Genomic DNA, 19970 nt, shown 5'->3' with positions numbered 1-19970 from the left:
TGTTCGAAGAAGCTCTAGCTTTAGGGCCCGTGGAGCTTCATATTTATCTTTACAGGTATTGCATGGTTGTCAGTCTGACTCGGCAGTTGACTTACTGTAGTTAGCAGCAATATCCTCATCAGTTTCCTCAACGGGTTCGGCAACCACCTCGGTACCGATCCCCTGCCAGACCGTTTTATGGGTTCTATATAAATTAATGTTAAAGATAAAGATAAAAGATTAAAGGTTTTTTATTCGTGACGATCACAAAACATGTACGGACATGTACAGACAACAACAGCAAGAAAAAAGAAATCAATAAGTGTGCATCACGAAAGGGACCCAACTCAGGAAATGCTAGCTATAAAGCCAGCGCTGGTCTTCCGTAGGGCCCATTCGTAGGGGTGTTAGACAGTAGGATTTTTGATATCCTCATTATTTGACAGTTTCCATTATGATAATAATAAAGCGTTGAAACCCTCTCGTGAATGCGTCTATACTGTCTATAGTATGTACTGCCACAGAATAAGTAATAGTATTATCATAAAGAACGGACCCGCACCGCCCCGCCCCGATTCGGATTACCTCGCCCGCGATAGGCCGCTACATGAATGTGTGCGTAAGTCGCTCTACTGAGAGCATGTCAGGATTCCGTCAGAAACTCAATGACGCGTGTACAGACGTGCCGCGCACACATATAAACGCAAATTATTTTTGATGTATGGCGTGTCCGCCCTGTGGTACTGCAGAGACGCCCGCGGAGCCACCGCTCGAGTAGCGCTACGGATGGTACAACGCCATTGGCTGCGTCCGCGCTGCTCCTTTAATATAGGCAATAGACCAATTTCCAGTTTCCCTGTTATCCCGCAGTCGGTATGGTACCGATATGGTGTGGTGTATCTTGGTGCTTTACTTGAACATATAATCATTAATAATCAATAACCAAACAGTGTATAGTTTTCACTGTCAGCAACAGCTAGGGTGAACCCTGCGGGTGACCTGAAGATCACGCACTAGAAAAAGGGTAAACAATCTTAACGTGTCTTTTTTTTTAACATTTTATAAAAATTGTTTATAAGTTACCAAACCAAAAGAATTTAAATTATCATTATATAAATAATAAAATAAAAAGCATTTTTAACCATCTCATAAGTAAAGTTTACAAACTAAGGTTACATCTAACTGTTTTAATATTTATACAATACAATTTATTCCATATACAGGTGATTCATGAGACGTGAGCAAGACTAAGCCCACACAATCAGTAAATGTATAAGAATTGTTCACCACATTATTTAGGTAAAACAACCACGCTTTTTTTCTGTTGTTACAGTTTTTGGTAAGGACAAATTTAATTATCTACAATCATGGATACCCTACATTTACTTAACAAAGATAAAACCTTTTTAACCGTTATGACAGCACTTTGAGTATGAAGAAAATAAAATGTCACACTTGAGTGAGATAGGATTTTTCAAAAGTAACCAGACTCCGATGACATTCGATTTAGCACTTGTTATGAATAAAACAAAGAGGGTGACCATTAATGTCGTAAATAAATTATAACTTATTTTTTAAACAGTATAAAGTAAATAAAAGTTAATCTCACAAATACTGGTACGAAACAGTAGTTTATAACGTACTGTATGCGTAGGCTTGATCCTGCTTACGTCTCATGAATCACCCTGTATATTTTTTATTTTATTTGAATGAGCAGACCTCTCTCGTGAGTAAAGGCCTCTCCCAGTTTGCGCCAACTCTCTCTGTCTTGAGCCTTGGTGTGCCAGTTGCTAGAGACGTGCTATGTTATGTCCTTTGTCTATCCATCTTGCTTGTGGTCGCCCTTGTCTGCGTTTGCCTGGTGGTCCTTTCCAGTTATCCAATTATCATTAATATGCTAAATCATTGTTGCGTAATTATATGCTGTGCCTTATTTACCTAAAGTGTTTTTCAATAAAAAGACTCGTCAATATTGTTCACCCTTTTTATAGTGCATGTGGCGTGACCAGCGGGCTCAGCACGGTTCCATTTTTAACGACTATAACTATGCCCGTCACTTTCGCACTTACATACTTGTTAGAACGTGACAGGCATGGTGATAAACGATAAAAATGCGACCGTGCTACTAGGGCTGAGCCCTGTTGCTGATAGTGATACCTATCCAAATATGTACTATTTAGCATACCTCTGCCAGTATTTTTTTTTCTTTGACAATCTCATGTTTACGGCATTAGGTAAGGCAAAATTTGGTTTGCCAACTATATCACTAGTTTATTAAACTTCTTACGTTGATAGTTATTTTTTTTAGGTACTATCAAAGTTTAGGTAATTTTTATGGGTTTGTGGGTGGATTTATGAATACAATAGTACCTACAAAGTGATCATGAACTTTTGACATACCTACAATAAACCTTTATGAATGCACAGTTGTTAGAACGTATGGGCAGCTAGTTTAGTTCCAAATATATCCACAAGAATTTACTAAAATGTAACACACAAACCAGTTTTAAATAAAGTTCTGTGAAAATTGAAACAGCCGAAGCCGACCTCTAGGGCGTCAAGTACGGCAAAATGCACGGCTCACGGCAATTGCCGGTCGCCGGCTCGGAGAGGGTTGAGGGTGCTCGCGACCCCTCCTGGCTATTGACACCTCTGAGAGCTCACCACCTCTGCCTTTAATGCTTCCTTGTATCATTTGAAGCCATTTGCTGGTTTTGGCGTATTGAAACTGTCGAGTACCTTCATTAACTTTCGAGGCAGTTAGGTAGGTAGGTACAAGTGTTTTTGCATTTTCTGGATTCGGTTTCTTCGGAAAGGGCATATTGCATGGGTTGCATTTTTTTCTGATTATAACTTTTCTTTGAATGTGAATGGTTAAATAATAATAATAAATATTTAGGGGCAATATTACACAACCTGCCGGTCATCGGCCTAGCCCAAAATAAGCGATCCTTATACCACGATTCCTACACATAATACAAGTAGGTCCATAGATTTTAGACCACTTAATAATTTACATGTTTTTAAAGATCAGATTACATTCTAATTCGGACCATATTAATGCAAGCTGTATTGCTGCAGAAAATGTTTTCCATTCTATATTTACATCGTATAAAAAACACTCGACTACATTTATATGTAGTTATAGTAGGGTGTAAAATCAGGTCTTAGATTACTTTCCGTTTAAGTCATCTTGGATGTGGGTAAATATGGTATCAATTCATTCAGTATGATGTCTTGAATACACATATGACAAGCGCGAAAATGGTGGGGGTAGTATTGATTGCTGCTAACTACAGTAGGTTGTAATAAAACGAGTTACTCTGTTCAATGTTTATCTTTTATCCATTTTGCGTAAAGCCCATAACCTAATTTACTATACTTGCGTGAAACTTTTCTTACCTGTCCACTTTTCAATTTCCTTTGCAGATTCTTTATGAATTGTATCCTGATACTTTTTGTTGTACCAAATGCGTTCTTTATATTTAGTGAACTGTCTGGTAGTTCCACGAAAACTGTAAGTCTGGGAGATAAGTCCGAGCTGAGCGTCAAAAGCGTTGGGACTGTTTTTATAAAGAAGTTGCTAAACCATACATGGTGGGATTCAGAGATTAACAATGTGCTTTATATTCCAAACTTAAAGAAAAGTTTCACGCAAATATATTAAGTTCGGATAGGAGGTTGGTAGCATATGCACGAAATAAGACAACCAAACAGCCTCTATAAATTATTTTTTTTAAAGTTCCTAACACAACAGAAATCCTACCTATTTCCAACAACTGTGACGTCATAACTTTTGGATGAGTGAGTGTTACAGAACGGTTTTGGCTCGAGAATTATAATCTTAATCGTAGATGACAATATAGGGTACAAACTTTGTTATGATTTTTTTTCTATTAGAGCTTTACGGGGTGTTGCATTTATGTACGAGTAATTTAAAGTGATTTTAACCCAAATTAATTAGCTATTTCAGCATAAATAACGAACTATAAATAAAACATGGCTCCAAAAATAGGAAATGAGACATGGCTACTGGCTAAGGACTGACATTTGAGACACACGATAAATATTTTCTATACAGGTCAATGTGGCTAATTCCGTCATAGGAACTATTCCGTCCACGAGCGTATATTTCTTTGATTTTCAATCGTAGAAACCATCTGCTTTTAATTGCTGAAACTAAAAGCGATCGCTGCTTTATCGATGAAATTATTAATTTTGTTCGTTGTTCGAGAAAAACGAAAAAGTAGACAGAATAGTCCCTATATTATGTATTAACAAAACGATTGGCCTGATAAAACGACTTTTATATTTAATTCCTAAAACGAACTATATGTAATATGTTTAATATGAAACTGTAAAAAAATCTGGAACATATAGAACCGGTTTTCGCGTAATTAATCACCCTAGGTGTCTATTTAGTCACCTGTGTTAATATTTCAAGTCCATATAGTACAATATATATTTTAGGTTTATTAATTAACTAGCTGTTGCCCGCGACTTCGTACGCGTGGATTTGTATATTGGTGGTTATATATTCTACATTAGCTTAGAACATTATGCAGCAAGAGATTGCGGTAGGACGGTTAATCATTTCTTAATTATTAATATTATACAATGCATGAGACTTGTCTTTCACAACCTACTAAGTTTCAAGCCCCTAACTGAATAAAATTGTCCTCGATATAATCCCTCTAAACCCCCTTAGAAGATTTTCAGTAATAAAACCTACTACCTAACTACCTATTTACGAAGTTTCAAGTTCCTAGCTTTAAATACAATTTGCACCCTAAGACGAACTTTCATCCCCTTTTTAACCCCCTTAGGGGTTGAATTTCCAAAAACGTTGCAATTACTTTTTTTGTAATCGGCTATTATGCCTTTCTAAGAAGTTTCAAAGCATTTGTAATGGATTCAAACATTCAACCCCTGTTTAACCCTGTTAGGGGATGAATTATACAAAACGCTGAAATTTCTTTTCCTGTATTTTAATAATATCCCGAAAAACAAAGATTCAAGTCCCGCGTTCGAAAAAATGTTTGATATCCATACAAACTTTCAACCCCTTTTTCACCACTTTAGGGGATGAATATTCAATAACGCTGAAATTAGTTTTCTTGTATTTTAATAACATATATATTTACGAAGTTTCAAGTTCCTAGCTTAAAATAAAATTTGAACTCCATACAAAATTTCAACCCCTTTTTAACCCTGTTAGGGGATTTACAAAACGCTGAAATAACTTTCCCTGTCTTCTAATAATATCCCCAAATACAAAGATTCAAGTCCCGCACTTTCAAAAATATTTGATATACGTACAAATTTTCAACCCCATGTTTTACCACCTTGGGGGATGAATTTTTAAAAACGCTGAAATTTGTTTTCTTGTATCTTAATTCAATACCTTTTTGCAAAGTTTCAAGTTCCTAGCTTAAAATAAAATTTGCACCTTAAGACGAACTTTCATCCCCTTTTTAACCCCCTTAGGGGTTGAATTTCCAAACACGTTGCAATTACTTTTTTTTGTAATCGGCTATTATGCCTTTCTAAGAAGTTTCAAAGCATTTGTAATGGATTCAAACTTTCAACCCCTGTTTAACCCTGTTAGTGGATGAATTTTACAAAACGCTGAAATTACTTTTCCTGTATTTTAATAATATCCCGAAATACAAAGATTCAAGTCCCGCGTTCGAAAAAATGTTGATATCCATACAAATTTTCAACCCCTTTTTAACCCTGTTAGGGGATTTACAAAACGCTGAAATAACTTTTCCTGTCTTCTAATAATATCCCCAAATACAAAGATTCAAGTCCTGCACTTTCAAAAATATTTGATATCCGTACAAATTTTCAACCCCATGTTTTACCACCTTGGGGAATGAATTTTTAAAAACGCTGAAATTTGTTTTCTTGTATCTTAATTCAATACCTTTTTGCAAAGTTACAAGTTCCTAACTTAAAATAAAATTTGTACCTTAAAACGAAATTTCATCGCCTTTTTAACCCCCTTAGGGGTTGAATTTCCAAAAGCGTTGCAATTACTTTTTTTTGTAATCGGCTATTATGCCTTTCTAAGAAGTTTCAAAGGATTTGTAATGGATTCAAACTTTCAACCCCTGTTTAACCCTGTTAGGGGATGAATTATACAAAACGCTGAAATTACTTTTCCTGTATTTTAATAATATCCCGAAATACAAAGATTCAAGTCCCGCGTTCGAAAAAATGTTTGATATCCATACAAACTTTCAACCCCTTTTTCACCACTTTAGGGGATGAATATTAAAAACGCTAAAATTACTTTTCTTGTATTTTAATAACATATATTTTTACGAAGTTTCAAGTTCCTAGCTTAAAATAAAATTTGAACTCCATACAAACTTTCAACCCCTTTTTAACCCTGTTAGGGGATGAATTTTACAAAACGCTGAAATAACTTTCCCTGTCTTCTAATAATATCCCAAAATACAAAGATTCAAGTCCCACACTCTCAAAAATATTTGATATCCGTACAAATTTTCAACCCCATGTTTTACCACCTTGGGGGATGAATTTTTAAAAACGCTGAAATTTGTTTTCTTGTATCTTAATTCAATACCTTTTTGCAAAGTTTCAAGTTCCTAGCTTAAAATAAAATTTGCACCCTAAGTCGAACTTTCATCCCCTTTTTAACCCCCTTAGGGGTTGAATTTCCAAACACGTTGCAATTACTTTTTTTTGTAATCGGCTATTATGCCTTTCTAAGAAGTTTCAAAGCATTTGTAATGGATTCAAACTTTCAACCCCTGTTTAACCCTGTTAGTGGATGAATTTTACAAAACGCTGAAATTACTTTTCCTGTATTTTAATAATATCCCGAAATACAAAGATTCAAGTCCCGCGTTCGAAAAAATGTTTGATATCCATACACATTTTCAACCCCTTTTTCACCACTTTAGGGGATGAATATTCAAAAACGCTGAAATTAGTTTTCTTGTATTTTAATAACATATATTTTTTTGAAGTTTCATGTTCCTAGCTTAAAATAAAATTTGAACGCCATACAAATTTTCAACCCCTTTTTAACCCTGTTAGGGGATGAATTTTACCAGACGCTGAAATAACTTTTCCTTTCTTCTAATAATATTCCCAAATACAAAGATTCAAGTCCCGCACTCTCAAAAATATTTGATATCCGTACAAATTTTCAACCCCATGTTTTATCACCTTGGGGGATGAATTTTTAAAAACGCTGAAATTTGTTTTCTTGTATCTTAATTCAATACCTATTTGCAAAGTTTCAAGTTCCTAGCTTAAAATAAAATTTGCACCCTAAGACGAACTTTCATCCCCTTTTTAACCCCCTTAGGGGTTGAATTTCCAAAAACGTTGCAATTACTTTTTTTTGTTATCGGCTATTATGCCTTTCTAAGAAGTTTTAAAGCATTTGTAATGGATTCAAACTTTCAACCCCTGTTTAACCCTGTTAGGGGATGAATTTTACCAAAAGCTGAAATAACTTTTCCTGTATTTTAATAATATCCCGAAATACAAAGATTCAAGTCCCACACTCTCAAAAATATTTGATATCCGTACAAATTTTTAACCTCATGTTTTACCACCTTGTGGAATGAATTTTTAAAAACGCTGAAATTTGTTTTCTTGTATCTTAATTCAATACCTTTTTGCAAAGTTTCAAGTTCCTAGCTTAAAATAAAATTTGCACCCTAAGACGAACTTTCAACCCCTTTTTAACCCCTTTAGGGGTTGAATTTCCAAAAACGTTGCAATTACTTTTTTTTGTAATCGGCTATTATGCCTTTCTAAGAAGTTTCAAAGCATTTGTAATGGATTCAAACTTTCAACCCCTGTTTAACCCTGTTAGGGGATGAATTTTACCAAAAGCTGAAATAACTTTTCCTGTCTTCTAATAATATCCCGAAATACAAAGAGTCAAGTCCCGCACTCTCAAAAATATTTGATATCCGTACAAATTTTTAACCTCATGTTTTACCACCTTGGGGGATGAATTTTTAAAAACGCTGAAATTTGTTTTCTTGCATCTTAATTTAATACCTATTTGCAAAGTTTCAAGTTCCTAGCTTAAAATAAAATTTGCACCCTAAGACGAACTTTCATCCCCTTTTTAACCCCCTTAGGGGTTGAATTTCCAAAAACGTTGCAATTACTTTTTTTTGTTATCGGCTATTATGCCTTTCTAAGAAGTTTTAAAGCATTTGTAATGGATTCAAACTTTCAACCCCTGTTTAACCCTGTTAGGGGATGAATTTTACAAAACGCTGAAATTACTTTTCCTGTATTTTAATAATATCCCCAAATACAAAGATTCAAGTCCCGTACTCTCAAAAAATCTCCGTACAAATTTTCAACCCCTTTTTTACCACCTTGGGGGATGAATTTTTAAAAACGCTGAAATTAGTTTTCTTGTTTTTTAATTTAATACCTTTTTACGAAGTTTCAAGGTCCTAGCTTCAAATAAAATTTGCACCCCAGGACAAAGTTTCATCCCCTTTTTTACCCCCTTAGAGGTTGAATTACCTAAAACGTCGCAATTACTTTTTTTTGTAATCGGCTATTACGCCTTTCTAAGAAGTTTCAAAGCATTTGTATTGGATTCAAACTTTCAACCCCTTTTTAACCCTGTTAGGGGATGAATTTTCAAAAACACTGAAATTACTTTTCCCGTCTTATAATAATATCCCCATATACAAAGTTTCAAGTGTAACACTCACAAAAATATTTGATCTCCATACAAACTTTCAACCCCTTTTTCTCCACCTTGGGGGATGAATTTTCGAAAAGGCAGAAATTAATTTTCTTGTTTTTTAATATAGTACATTTTTACGAAGTTTCAAGGTCCTAGCTTAAAATAAAATTTGCACCCCAGGACAAAGTTTCATCCCCTTTTTTACCCCCTTAGAGGTTGAATTACCTAAAACGTCGCAATTACTTTTTTTTTGTCATCGGCTATTATGCCTTTCTAAGAAGTTTCAAAGCATTTGTAATGGATTCAAACTTTCAACCCCTTTTTAACCCTGTTAGGGGATGAATTTTCAAAAACGCTGAAATTACTTTTCCCGTCTTATAATAATATCCCCATATACAAAGTTTCAAGTCTAACACTCACAAAAATATTTGATCTCCATACAAACTTTCAACCCCTTTTTCACCACCTTGGGGGATGAATTTTCGAAAACGCAGAAATTAATTTTCTTGTTTTTTAATATAGTACATTTCTACGAAGTTTCAAGGTCCTAGCTTAAAATAAAATTTGCACCCCAGGACAAAGTTTCATCCCCTTTTTTACCCCCTTAGAGGTTGAATTACCTAAAACGTCGCAATTACTTTTTTTTTGTCATCGGCTATTATGCCTTTCTAAGAAGTTTCAAAGCATTTGTAATGGATTCAAACTTTCAACCCCTTTTTAACCCTGTTAGGGGATGAATTTTCAAAAACGCTGAAATTACTTTTCCAGTCTTATAATAATATCCCCGTATACAAAGTTTCAAGTCCAACACTCACAAAAATATTTGATCTCCATACAAACTTTCAACCCCTTTTTCACCACCTTGGGGGATGAATTTTCGAAAACGCAGAAATTAATTTTCTTGTTTTTTAATATAGTACATTTTTACGAAGTTTCAATGTCCTAGCTTAAAATAAAATTTGCACCCCAGGACAAAGTTTCATCCCCTTTTTTACCCCCTTAGAGGTTGAATTACCTAAAACGTCGCAATTACTTTTTTTTGTCATCGGCTATTATGCCTTTCTAAGAAGTTTCAAAGCATTTGTAATGGATTCAAACTTTCAACCCCTTTTTAACCCTGTTAGGGGATGAATTTTCAAAAACGCTGAAATTACTTTTCCCGTCTTATAATAATATCCCCATATACAAAGTTTCAAGTCCAACACTCACAAAAATATTTGATCTCCATACAAACTTTCAACCCCTTTTTCACCACCTTGGGGGATGAATTTTCGAAAACGCAGAAATTAATTTTCTTGTTTTTTAATATAGTACATTTTTACAAAGTTTCAAATTCCTCGCTTGAAATAAAACTTGCACCCCATACAACCTTTCATCCCCTTTTTAACCCCCTTAGGGGTTGAATTTTTCAAAATCGCTTCTTATCTCTTGTACACTTTACAAATTCAACCTAGTGTGCAAATTTCAACTTTCTAGCTTTTGTAGTTTCGGCTCTGCGTTGATGAATCAGTCAGTCAGTCAGTCAGTCAGTCAGTCAGTCAGGACACTTGCATTTATATATATAGATTTACTATTGTAAAGTTTGCACTAAAAATATTAATTAACAATTTATTACTAGATATTTATTAGCAAAAAAACATAATATTATTTTATAACCAATCATTACTTAGGTGTATGTGCAATTCGAAATCATACATAGATATATAATAATTATAAACATAAACTTTTGTTTTGTTAAAACATTGCCACACGTTTTCAGTAAATTACATTTAATTTAATTAATGTCCTCCTTAAGCTACCTACGGGTTTTTTAAATATTTTTTGGACTTATGGTTCGAAACTTAGATGGGGGGGGACTTTTTTTTCTTTCAGAGCGATTTTTTCCAAAAATATGAAATTCGATTTATGTTTTTTTTTGTTGAAAACCTCTATTCATTTTGAAAGACCTATCCAGCGATACCCCGCACTGTAATTAAAGCGAAAATAAATACACCCCCACTTCACGTGTAGGCGATGTAGGTACCATAAAAAAACTTTTTTTTCACCTCAGCAGCTCCAACAAGGGTACTTTGCTACTTGAAAACAGTGAGCAAAATCGCATTTTGCTCACCGAGTGAGACAAAATGAGCAAAATGCGATTTTGCTCACTCAGTGAGCAAAATCCGATTTTGCTCACTGTTTTTAAGTAGCAAAGTACCCTTGTTCGAGATGCTGAGGTGAAAATTTAATTGTTGGCATATCTTAAGAAAACATGAGTGAATAGAGGTAAGTGATGAAGAAGGAATACATTTTTCGGGTTCTCTAATATGTTCTCACTGCCGAGGTGAAAAATGTTGTGTACTACACGAGATCAAAGTTATTTTCATCTCGTGCGCTTTTGAGTCCCTTACTACGCTCAAGATTCTAAATTAGATTCACTCGCTACGCTCGTGAATCTATTATAGAATCTTTCGCTTACACGGGACTCAAAATAAGCACTCGAAGAAATATCAAACTTTGATCTCTTGTTGTACAAATAACTATTTCTACTTTTTATTGTACGACTTTGTTGGATTTATTGGTTTATATATCCACGCCAAATTTCAGCTTTCTAGCACTAACGATCACGGAGCAAAGGCTCGGGCAGACAGACAGACAGACGGACATGGCGAAACTATAAGGGTCACCCTTATAGGATCACTCGTGCGTCTGTCTGTCCGTCTGTCACAGCCTATTTTCTTCGAAAGTACTGGACCAATTAAAGTGACATTTGGTACACATATGTAAGTTTATGACCAAAAGACGGACATTTGTAACGTAGGCAAAAAAGAACCATCCCCCCCACCCTTTAATCTCCGAAACTACTGGGTCTAAAATTATGATTATTTACTTACCTAATGTTTTATTATAGTTTAGTTTTTATTTTAATGTTTAGTTTATTTATTCTGTTATTACCCTGGTCAACTGATATTCCTATTTAAAACATAACTAAGACATTTATTGATTTGCAAGATGATAATTTACCTCACCCACTATTATTTACTTGTTGCCAAATTCTCAAAAGGTCTACATTTAATAAGCCCTCCTAAACCTCAAGATGTGCTAGTTTTATATGTTAACGTGTTTTTCAGATGCCTCATACAAAAGCACTTGGTCTACACATGCATCATCCCAGGGATCCCAAGGTGAGACAAATTATCTATTGTATTAAGCTAAAAAATACATGTCACGTGCCTTTTAGATATCGCACGCCTAAATTTAATGATACACATAGATTATTTTAATGACAATCAGCCTATTCATACCGACTACACTCACCGATCATTATTTTTGGCGATAGCGAAATTATTTAAATAGATCTTTATATCAAAAAATCAAAAAAATAATAATCAAAAAGCATTTTATGTAAAACAGAATAATAACTTACCTACATAATATTATTATTACTATTTCAATATTTGTATAATTATTAACATTTTAAATTCTGTATTATATTCAAAAAGAAAGAAAGAAGTGATTAGCTTACAATTTGTGTAAGTGTGTGTGCGTGTGTGTGTGTTTGTGTGTGTGAGTTTGTGTGTGTATGGTGTATGTTTCAGTTACTATTGTGCTCGTCATCCTAATAGAGTTTCTGTCTCGTATGTTATATTTTTTAGCCAATTTATTAGGGCTATTTTACATTCATACCAAGGTAAACAGTAGATATTAATTTTTTCGTTTATCATATTATAAAGGTGTATTGATAATGCCTGATATTGTCTTCTTCCAAATTTAGATTTACAGTTCACTGGAGGGATAACAGATTTTTTACGTCTACGTGATAAAATCGTTGTATCAAACTTTACAGTTTTATGTAGGTACTCGCAATACCGCCGCTGTAATATATAATTTTCTCATAGTAAGCTGTTCACTAATTTTATAAAGTTCTTCTGTTGGATAGCGATATGGTTTTTGGTGCATAACTTTTAGCAGACATCTTTGAAAAAATTTACTCTTACTTGCACCACCCCATACAGCAATACAGTAATTCATGACTGACTGTGCTAGTGCTACGTAGATTTATGACAGGAGCGATTTAGTAGTAATATACCTAAGTTTTTTGAGAATCCACACCAGTTTTCTAATTCTGTTACCGACATACTCAATTTGTCATCAAGTGACGAGATTTTTACACTTCTATCTATTATCGGCCAAATACTGTTGTTGCTGTGTAGGTAAACGCTTTTTTCGTTGTGCCAGGAGGTTATGGCTCTTTTCGTCGTGGTACCCATCTCGCATCGGCATTTATCAGTTGATGTCGAGTTTGACTCGCCATCCCTGTCAAGGCCACCGTGACGCCTGACTCGAATTAGTGGTACTTACCGATATAGTTTACTAACCAAAACATTTTTGCCAACAAGTTAAGAAATAACAACAACAACAACAACAACAACAACCAAAAAACATTAATAAGTACCTAAATGCACAATACAACCACTTAATTTGATATTACAACCTACCGATAAAAAAAGGAGTCAATCAAATTTAAAGGAGTACGTATTACTAACGCTAAATTAAAGTCATGAAGTAAAATATTCCAGCTGATCGGCTTCTCAGGCGTCAATATAGTTCAACAATTTTGGTTCGTTCACTCGTAAAACGCGTAACCATGCCATGTAAAAAATTTTGTTCAGCGTAAAAATCAAAACAATAGTCCCTAAAATTATAACACGCGAGCTTGGGCGCCGCGCGCCTGTCGCGCGCGCGCCACGCGCCGCCCCGGCACAACAATACCCACCTAATTCTTTGATTGACACTTACAATATTTCGGTAAGTGATGCAATATTTTGATGATTATCATCATATAGCGCAGCGAGCAGAGCGGAGGGACTCCATTATCGCATCGCATGCTTCACTCGGCACGCATTGTCGCCGGTGCCAGCGCTCGACTTCGATATTTGTCCAAATTTAATTGAAGATAATCTCGTTTAACTAATATCTTTGAAATGTTACGTTTAATACTAATAAAAAAGGACTATATTAAGTAGATACCTCTAATTAAATAAGGACAATATACGTATGTCACATGAAATAATGTGTACCTACCATAATGTACAACAATTTAGGCAAAGTTACCAATTAATTTTTTTCAAAAGTTTTGAGGCTGCTAAAAACGCTACACCTACCTTAAAGGAATATTTATTAGATATTTTGACCCTATGTTAAACATCATCCAGGGATATCAATAAAGTAATGATAAGTCGTTATAGTCCCCGGGAGACCACGGCGTCAAACCGTGACGACTTAATGCCCCGCACAAAAGTTGTAAATGATTTAGTCGCCGCACCCCGGAGACCGATAATACTGGAGGTCGATCCTTAAACCTCTCTCTAATAAGTCGAACAGTATGTTTACAGTACTAACATCCACCTGATTTTCTACTGAAAAAGTACTTGTAAGAAATACTGTGGAAAAAATGTTTAGTAATTTCTAACCTAAAATATGGCACCGAATTAGTACGAACACAAAATATATTTTTACTTTTACCGATTATCAACAAAATATTGCTATCAAACATATGTTGTCTTTGAAAAACAAGACTGCAAAAAGAAAAAACGATTGATATCAAAATAGCTCCCCAAAGCAGTGAGCCCCATAGCTCTGCTCCCCCTGCAGTCACGATATGAGCTAAAATTAACTGACCTATAGCGTTATTTAAAACTAAACGGTGCTTATTTGCCGAGAATGAGGTGGTGGCATTAAACGCTTATGATTATTGCGTAATTAAAAGGGATTAATCATAATTATAACATTTTTTACATGGGTACAGTGACAGCTGTCATATCCTTGCAATTTGTAACCTTATAACACAATATTGTATTGAGCGGACAGTGTTTAAAACACTATAAAATATCTTACAATGCCTTGTTTTTGCTGTTAAAGTTTTGCGGCCTTCGTTGTGTAACATATTATTGCAGCTGACTGTACATGAATATTTAACTAAGTATTAGGACTACTACTCGTACGAAATGTTCAATTATATTATATGATACGGTATAAATAAGTTATAGAGAACACTGTTTAATATCAGTGTTTTCCATTTAAAATCTTTATGATCTTTTTTACACATTGCGCTCCAGTGGTTAGATTCGAAATGAGAAGAAGCCAGCAGCGACGGCAAAAATTAACTAAAGTGGCTTTCATCCACAATTCTCCGTCTCGCTTACCCTTACAAACAAGCTCAATCGTAGAGGAGGATGCCGAACAGGGAAAATGCCGGAGGCGCTTGGAGGGAAACTTTGAGTACCCCATTGTTTTGCATTCTCTGAAGCGCGAACGCGTAGAATATTATACGTACGTAGAGGAGCTGAGCTAAAAAGGGATTTCATTTCATTTGAGTTAAACGTGAGTGCCAAACTATTTGGAATATGATTTCAACGTAAAATTACCGAAATAAACAATGAATTCAAAATATTGTTGAAAATATTAGGTACAAACTTAGGTAAATTTAATTTTAAAATACATTTGCGATTCAGAAAGCATCTATCACGATTAGTTACTTCGGTATATTAGATAATTTGATTTGTCGTGTCTCGTGTGTCTTAATTAATCATTAAAACCGCCGGTATCAATATGGTTCACTGGCGTCCTTAAATTTCTGGTACAGAAAATACAACTTTGAATCCACAGACAAGACATCCTCTAGACTGAGCATAGTAACGCTACCCCCTCTGCCACAAATATACGGTAGTTTTACTCCATCTTCGAGTCAAGTGTCAGAATCCCGTGCCGTGATTGGTCCGTGTCTTTGAACGGACCAATCACGGCACGGGATTCGCTCACCTCGTCCCCCGCACTCTAGTATTTTTGGCAGCATCGGTTTCATGAAATAATTGCTCTAAACTCCGTCTAGAGGATTCCTAGTCTATGTTAGAACCTAATTTATAAATCCCTGTATGGTCCTTACACATACATAGGGTGATAGTTCAATCTGCGGTAGATTTGATTACTGTCGGGCATGTTTGCGTAGCGCGTTCCAGTCGCCGCCTTTGACAAATAGTTTTGGCGCGAGCATCCTTTGATCTTGCGTAATGAGAATTTAATTTGTGGTGGTGACGGGCCCTCACACGCCGGCTTAAATTTGTATTTTTAAGGGGCCTGCGACACCGGCTTCCGATTGTTTTGCTGGTTGCAGTCACGCCTTAAAATAACTTAGCGGTTTGCGTTTGCAGATTGAAAACTTAAATTACATTTTGAGAACACAAAGTATTTTTGGGCCATAGCTACACAGATTTTGAAACAAACGTTTTATTCCTGAGCCCATACCATGAGTCCCTGACAGTGTCAAAACTGACATATACGCTATCGAGAACGTAATTTACTTTCTATACATCTCGTTCGAACTAATATGCGAGTACGACCGAGATGTATAGAAACTAAATTACGTTCTCGATAGCGTTTATGTCAGTGCCAAACTGATGGTAGCCGTACTGTGATCAGTTAACAACTTTGTGTGCGTAAAACGAATGATTTTGGTATTTCCCGAATGATAAACAGTCAGCATCAATAGTAGGTAGCAGATGAAACTGCGCGTCAAAAGTCTTCTAACACTTACCATTCTCTAACAGCTTTACTAAATCGTATGTTTATATGTACGAGTATAACAGTTAGAGAGTAGAGTTAGACCAAGAAAAGTCTGCAGCGATTTTGATAGCCCACGCAGTGCAAGTGTTATTTACACGTCATAAATTCATAGAAGTTTGACGTTTAAAATGACACTTGCACTGCGTGGGCTATCAAAATCGCTGCAGACTTTTCTCGGTCTGACTCTAAAAGATAGCTACTTTGAAACGTGAACTGTTAAGATATGTCTCTGTCTGTAAAGCTGTTTGGGAATGGCACATACTTTTGGTACAGAATAAGTAATAGTATTATCATACAGAACGGACACGCACCGCCCCGCCCCGATTCGGATTACCTCGCCCGCGACAGGCCGCGACATGAATGTGTGCGAAGTCGCTCTACTGAGAGTATGTCAGGATTCCGTCAGAAACTCAATGACGCGTGTACAGACGTGCCGCGCACATATATAAACGCAAATCATTTTTGATGTATGGCATGTCCGCCCTGTGCTTTTGGCATGTAGATACTCGTTGCAGTCGTTGCTATATCCGATGCTATTGATCCCGGCTGGTGGTTGGCTCAGCCGAGGTGGTTGGCTGGACTTGGACATGGACATATATGGAATCTATTGGATATTGCTTTTCTATTCATCAATGTTTAAGGGGGCTTTATTCATGAAATACATACTTCATATACGAGTATTTTACATACAGAATTGTAAAATACCTAAAAAGTGTAAAAGACCTGAGAAAAAAGCAACAACGATTGCACTCCGGGAGTGCCAATAGAAGTGAAAACTCACATCACTATGTTACCGACGCCCGGTAATACGATAGAAAAAGTGTGATCTTATTTGAGAATGATAACAATATATAATAAATAAATATAATAATAATAATCATTCTCAAATAAGATCACACTTTTTCATTGACATGTTTATTTACATACTGCCATGACAACGTCAAATTATTTGAAAGTAAAGAGGTAAAGAGTCTTGAAAAGGAGTCCGCAACATACTTTGAAACGTGAACTGTTAAGATATGTCTCTGTCTGTAAAGCTGTTTGGGAATGGCACATACTTTTGGTACAGAATAAGTAATAGTATTATCATACAGAACGGACACGCACCGCCCCGCCCCGATTCGGATTACCTCGCCCGCGACAGGCCGCGACATGAATGTGTGCGAAGTCGCTCTACTGAGAGTATGTCAGGATTCCGTCAGAAACTCAATGACGCGTGTACAGACGTGCCGCGCACACATATAAACGCAAATCATTTTTGATGTATGGCATGTCCGCCCTGTGCTTTTGGCATGTAGATACTCGTTGCAGTCGTTGCTATATCCGATGCTATTGATCCCGGCTGGTGGTTGGCTCAGCCGAGGTGGTTGGCTGGACTTGGACATGGACATATATGGAATCTATTGGATATTGCTTTTATATTCATTAATGTTTAAGGGGGCTTTATTCATGAAATACATACTTCATATACGAGTATTTTACATACAGAATTGTAAAATACCTAAAAAGTGTAAAAGACCTGAGAAAAAAGCAACAACGATTGTACTCCGGGAGTGCCAATAGAAGTGAAAACTCACATCACTATGTTACCGACGCCCGGTAATACGATAGAAAAAGTGTGATCTTATTTGAGAATGATAACAATATATAATAAATAAATATAATAATAATAATCATTCTCAAATAAGATCACACTTTTTCATTGACATGTTTATTTACATACTGCCATGACAACGTCAAATTATTTGAAAGTAAAGAGGTAAAGAGTCTTGAAAAGGAGTCCGCAACATAAATGTCAAATAACATTGAGTTTTTCTTTATTGATTTAAATGCCATTTAAATTATGAGTGGCCACCTTACGGGGCTTACGGTGATCGCCTTACGCTGTCTCGAGTTTATCATTTTTTCCCCACCTCAAAAAGTGCCCAGCGCCGCTAAAGAAGTTTTCACTTCAAAAACCTGCCGAAACGCAACGCCGCCTACATTTCGTAAAGATAGTTGATAGTGCTTTTACGGTGCGCCGTCATCACAAGTAGGTATTGAGTTTCGCATGATTGATGTAGACATCGTGCAGAGATCGCCGGGGTGATATTCGATTTTTTTTTTTAATATTTTTTGACATACCTACTTAGCTTTGTAACATTGCGATAACGTCCCAAAATTTGACACATGGCCAGTTCACATAATACATCTAAATAGGAGTAATACGATTATTATATGTAACCACGGATTTAGAGTTAATAAACTGGATCGAGTACATTGACCAAAAAGTGTGTCCACATGAGAAGTCAAACTAGAGCCCTGCATCTCGTTCTAATTAGGGTGACCATAAGACATCTGTATGTGGGATATTAGGATAACATGAAATATATCAGTAGGGTGTGTCATTTTCTAAATAAAGTGAAATTTTAAGTAGTCGGGTTTTTTCTTTCATTTGTAGTCGGCCTCTTTAGGGAGCGTTCAAGTATTACGTAACCAATTTGGGGGGAGGGGGGGGTCTTGTAAAACGTTACGATGTGTTACAGGGGCGGGAGGGGGGGTTTGAACTACGCGTTACGTAACATTGTTTTTTAACCTTTCAGAACTTTTCGCCACTTTACGGTAAGTACTTTACACCACATAATTGTGGCCTTTAGGTAAAAAAATGGTCACTTGGTGGTTACGTAACGTTTTACTAGGGGGTGGGGGGGTACAGAAAAACGTTACGGCGCGTGACATGGCGGGGGGGGAGGGGGTGTCAAAAATGTCCAAAAATTGCGTTACATAATACTTGAATGCTCCCTTAGCACTCACTCATGGTATGTTCATAAAGGTAGGCTTCCCTTTTGTCCACTTCAGCTTTTTTTAAGTGTAAGCGTCATTGAAGATCTGTTTAGCAAATATGACGTTTTTTTTTTAAAGTTGGTGCCTGTTTTCTATTGACGGAAATGTGTCCTACCTATAAAGAATCGATTGCATATATATAAACAGTTTGACACACCTTTTCCGTAACAAAATATTATGTATAAATGAGAGTCTGTAATGTTTTAAGGAGTTAAGCACTTTGGTGTTTAATTTTGGCAATTGAAGGGATGTTTACAAAAACAACATAACTGACTACACTGGTTGACACCTGAAACGATTAACATGTTCTTAAAAAAAATGACAACCGCTCTAAGCAGTTATGTTGTTTTTGTAAACATCCCTTCAATTAGGTATTCTATAACAAATCTTAAATTAAACATGCCGAAATAAAGACATACCTATTAAGTTAAACTTACTTTTACATTACCTACGTTAATAATAAGAATTCTGTGAGACCGATTCACAACGTGCCGACATCATAGTCACCCTAATGAGTTTGACAATGTTGTCTTGTATTTTTATAGTAAAATGTAATAATTGTGGCTTTCTTGTGAAACAATATTCCACAATTAGCAATTATTTCACTCCAACAACCTTTAACACAACATTTCTTCACAATTTTTAAGAAATTTCGCATTCACGTGTTTTGAAGAAATGTCATCAAGTTGGGGATACCAATTAATATTTAAAGTTACTACAAATCCTACCATACTAAAATTTAGGTTTTTTTTCCTGTGTATGCGCTTGGTTTAATCAGTTAATAATATTGGCATCATAATTATTTACAAATTACTTAAAATATATCAGAACTGTAATCTCAATATAGGACTAAAATTGTATA

The 19970-nt window shown here is 35.7% G+C and overlaps 1 protein-coding gene across 2 annotated transcripts in view; it reads left to right on the top strand.

Moving 5' to 3' along the window:
• The window catches only part of LOC134660832 (DNA-binding protein D-ETS-3), a 96239-nt gene that overhangs the window by 47895 nt on the left and 28374 nt on the right, over positions 1-19970 (top strand). For both annotated transcript variants that reach the window (XM_063516662.1, XM_063516661.1), the window contains exon 4: positions 11794-11847. In XM_063516662.1, coding sequence (XP_063372732.1) covers positions 11794-11847 — 54 coding nt within the window. The remainder of the gene's footprint in view (positions 1-11793; positions 11848-19970) is intronic.

Source organism: Cydia amplana, chromosome Z (genome assembly GCF_948474715.1).
Source record: "Cydia amplana chromosome Z, ilCydAmpl1.1, whole genome shotgun sequence".
In the NCBI taxonomy this organism is placed as follows: domain Eukaryota; kingdom Metazoa; phylum Arthropoda; class Insecta; order Lepidoptera; family Tortricidae; genus Cydia; species Cydia amplana.
Note: the sequence above shows the minus strand (reverse complement) of the source record. Positions and strands in the feature narration are given on the sequence as shown.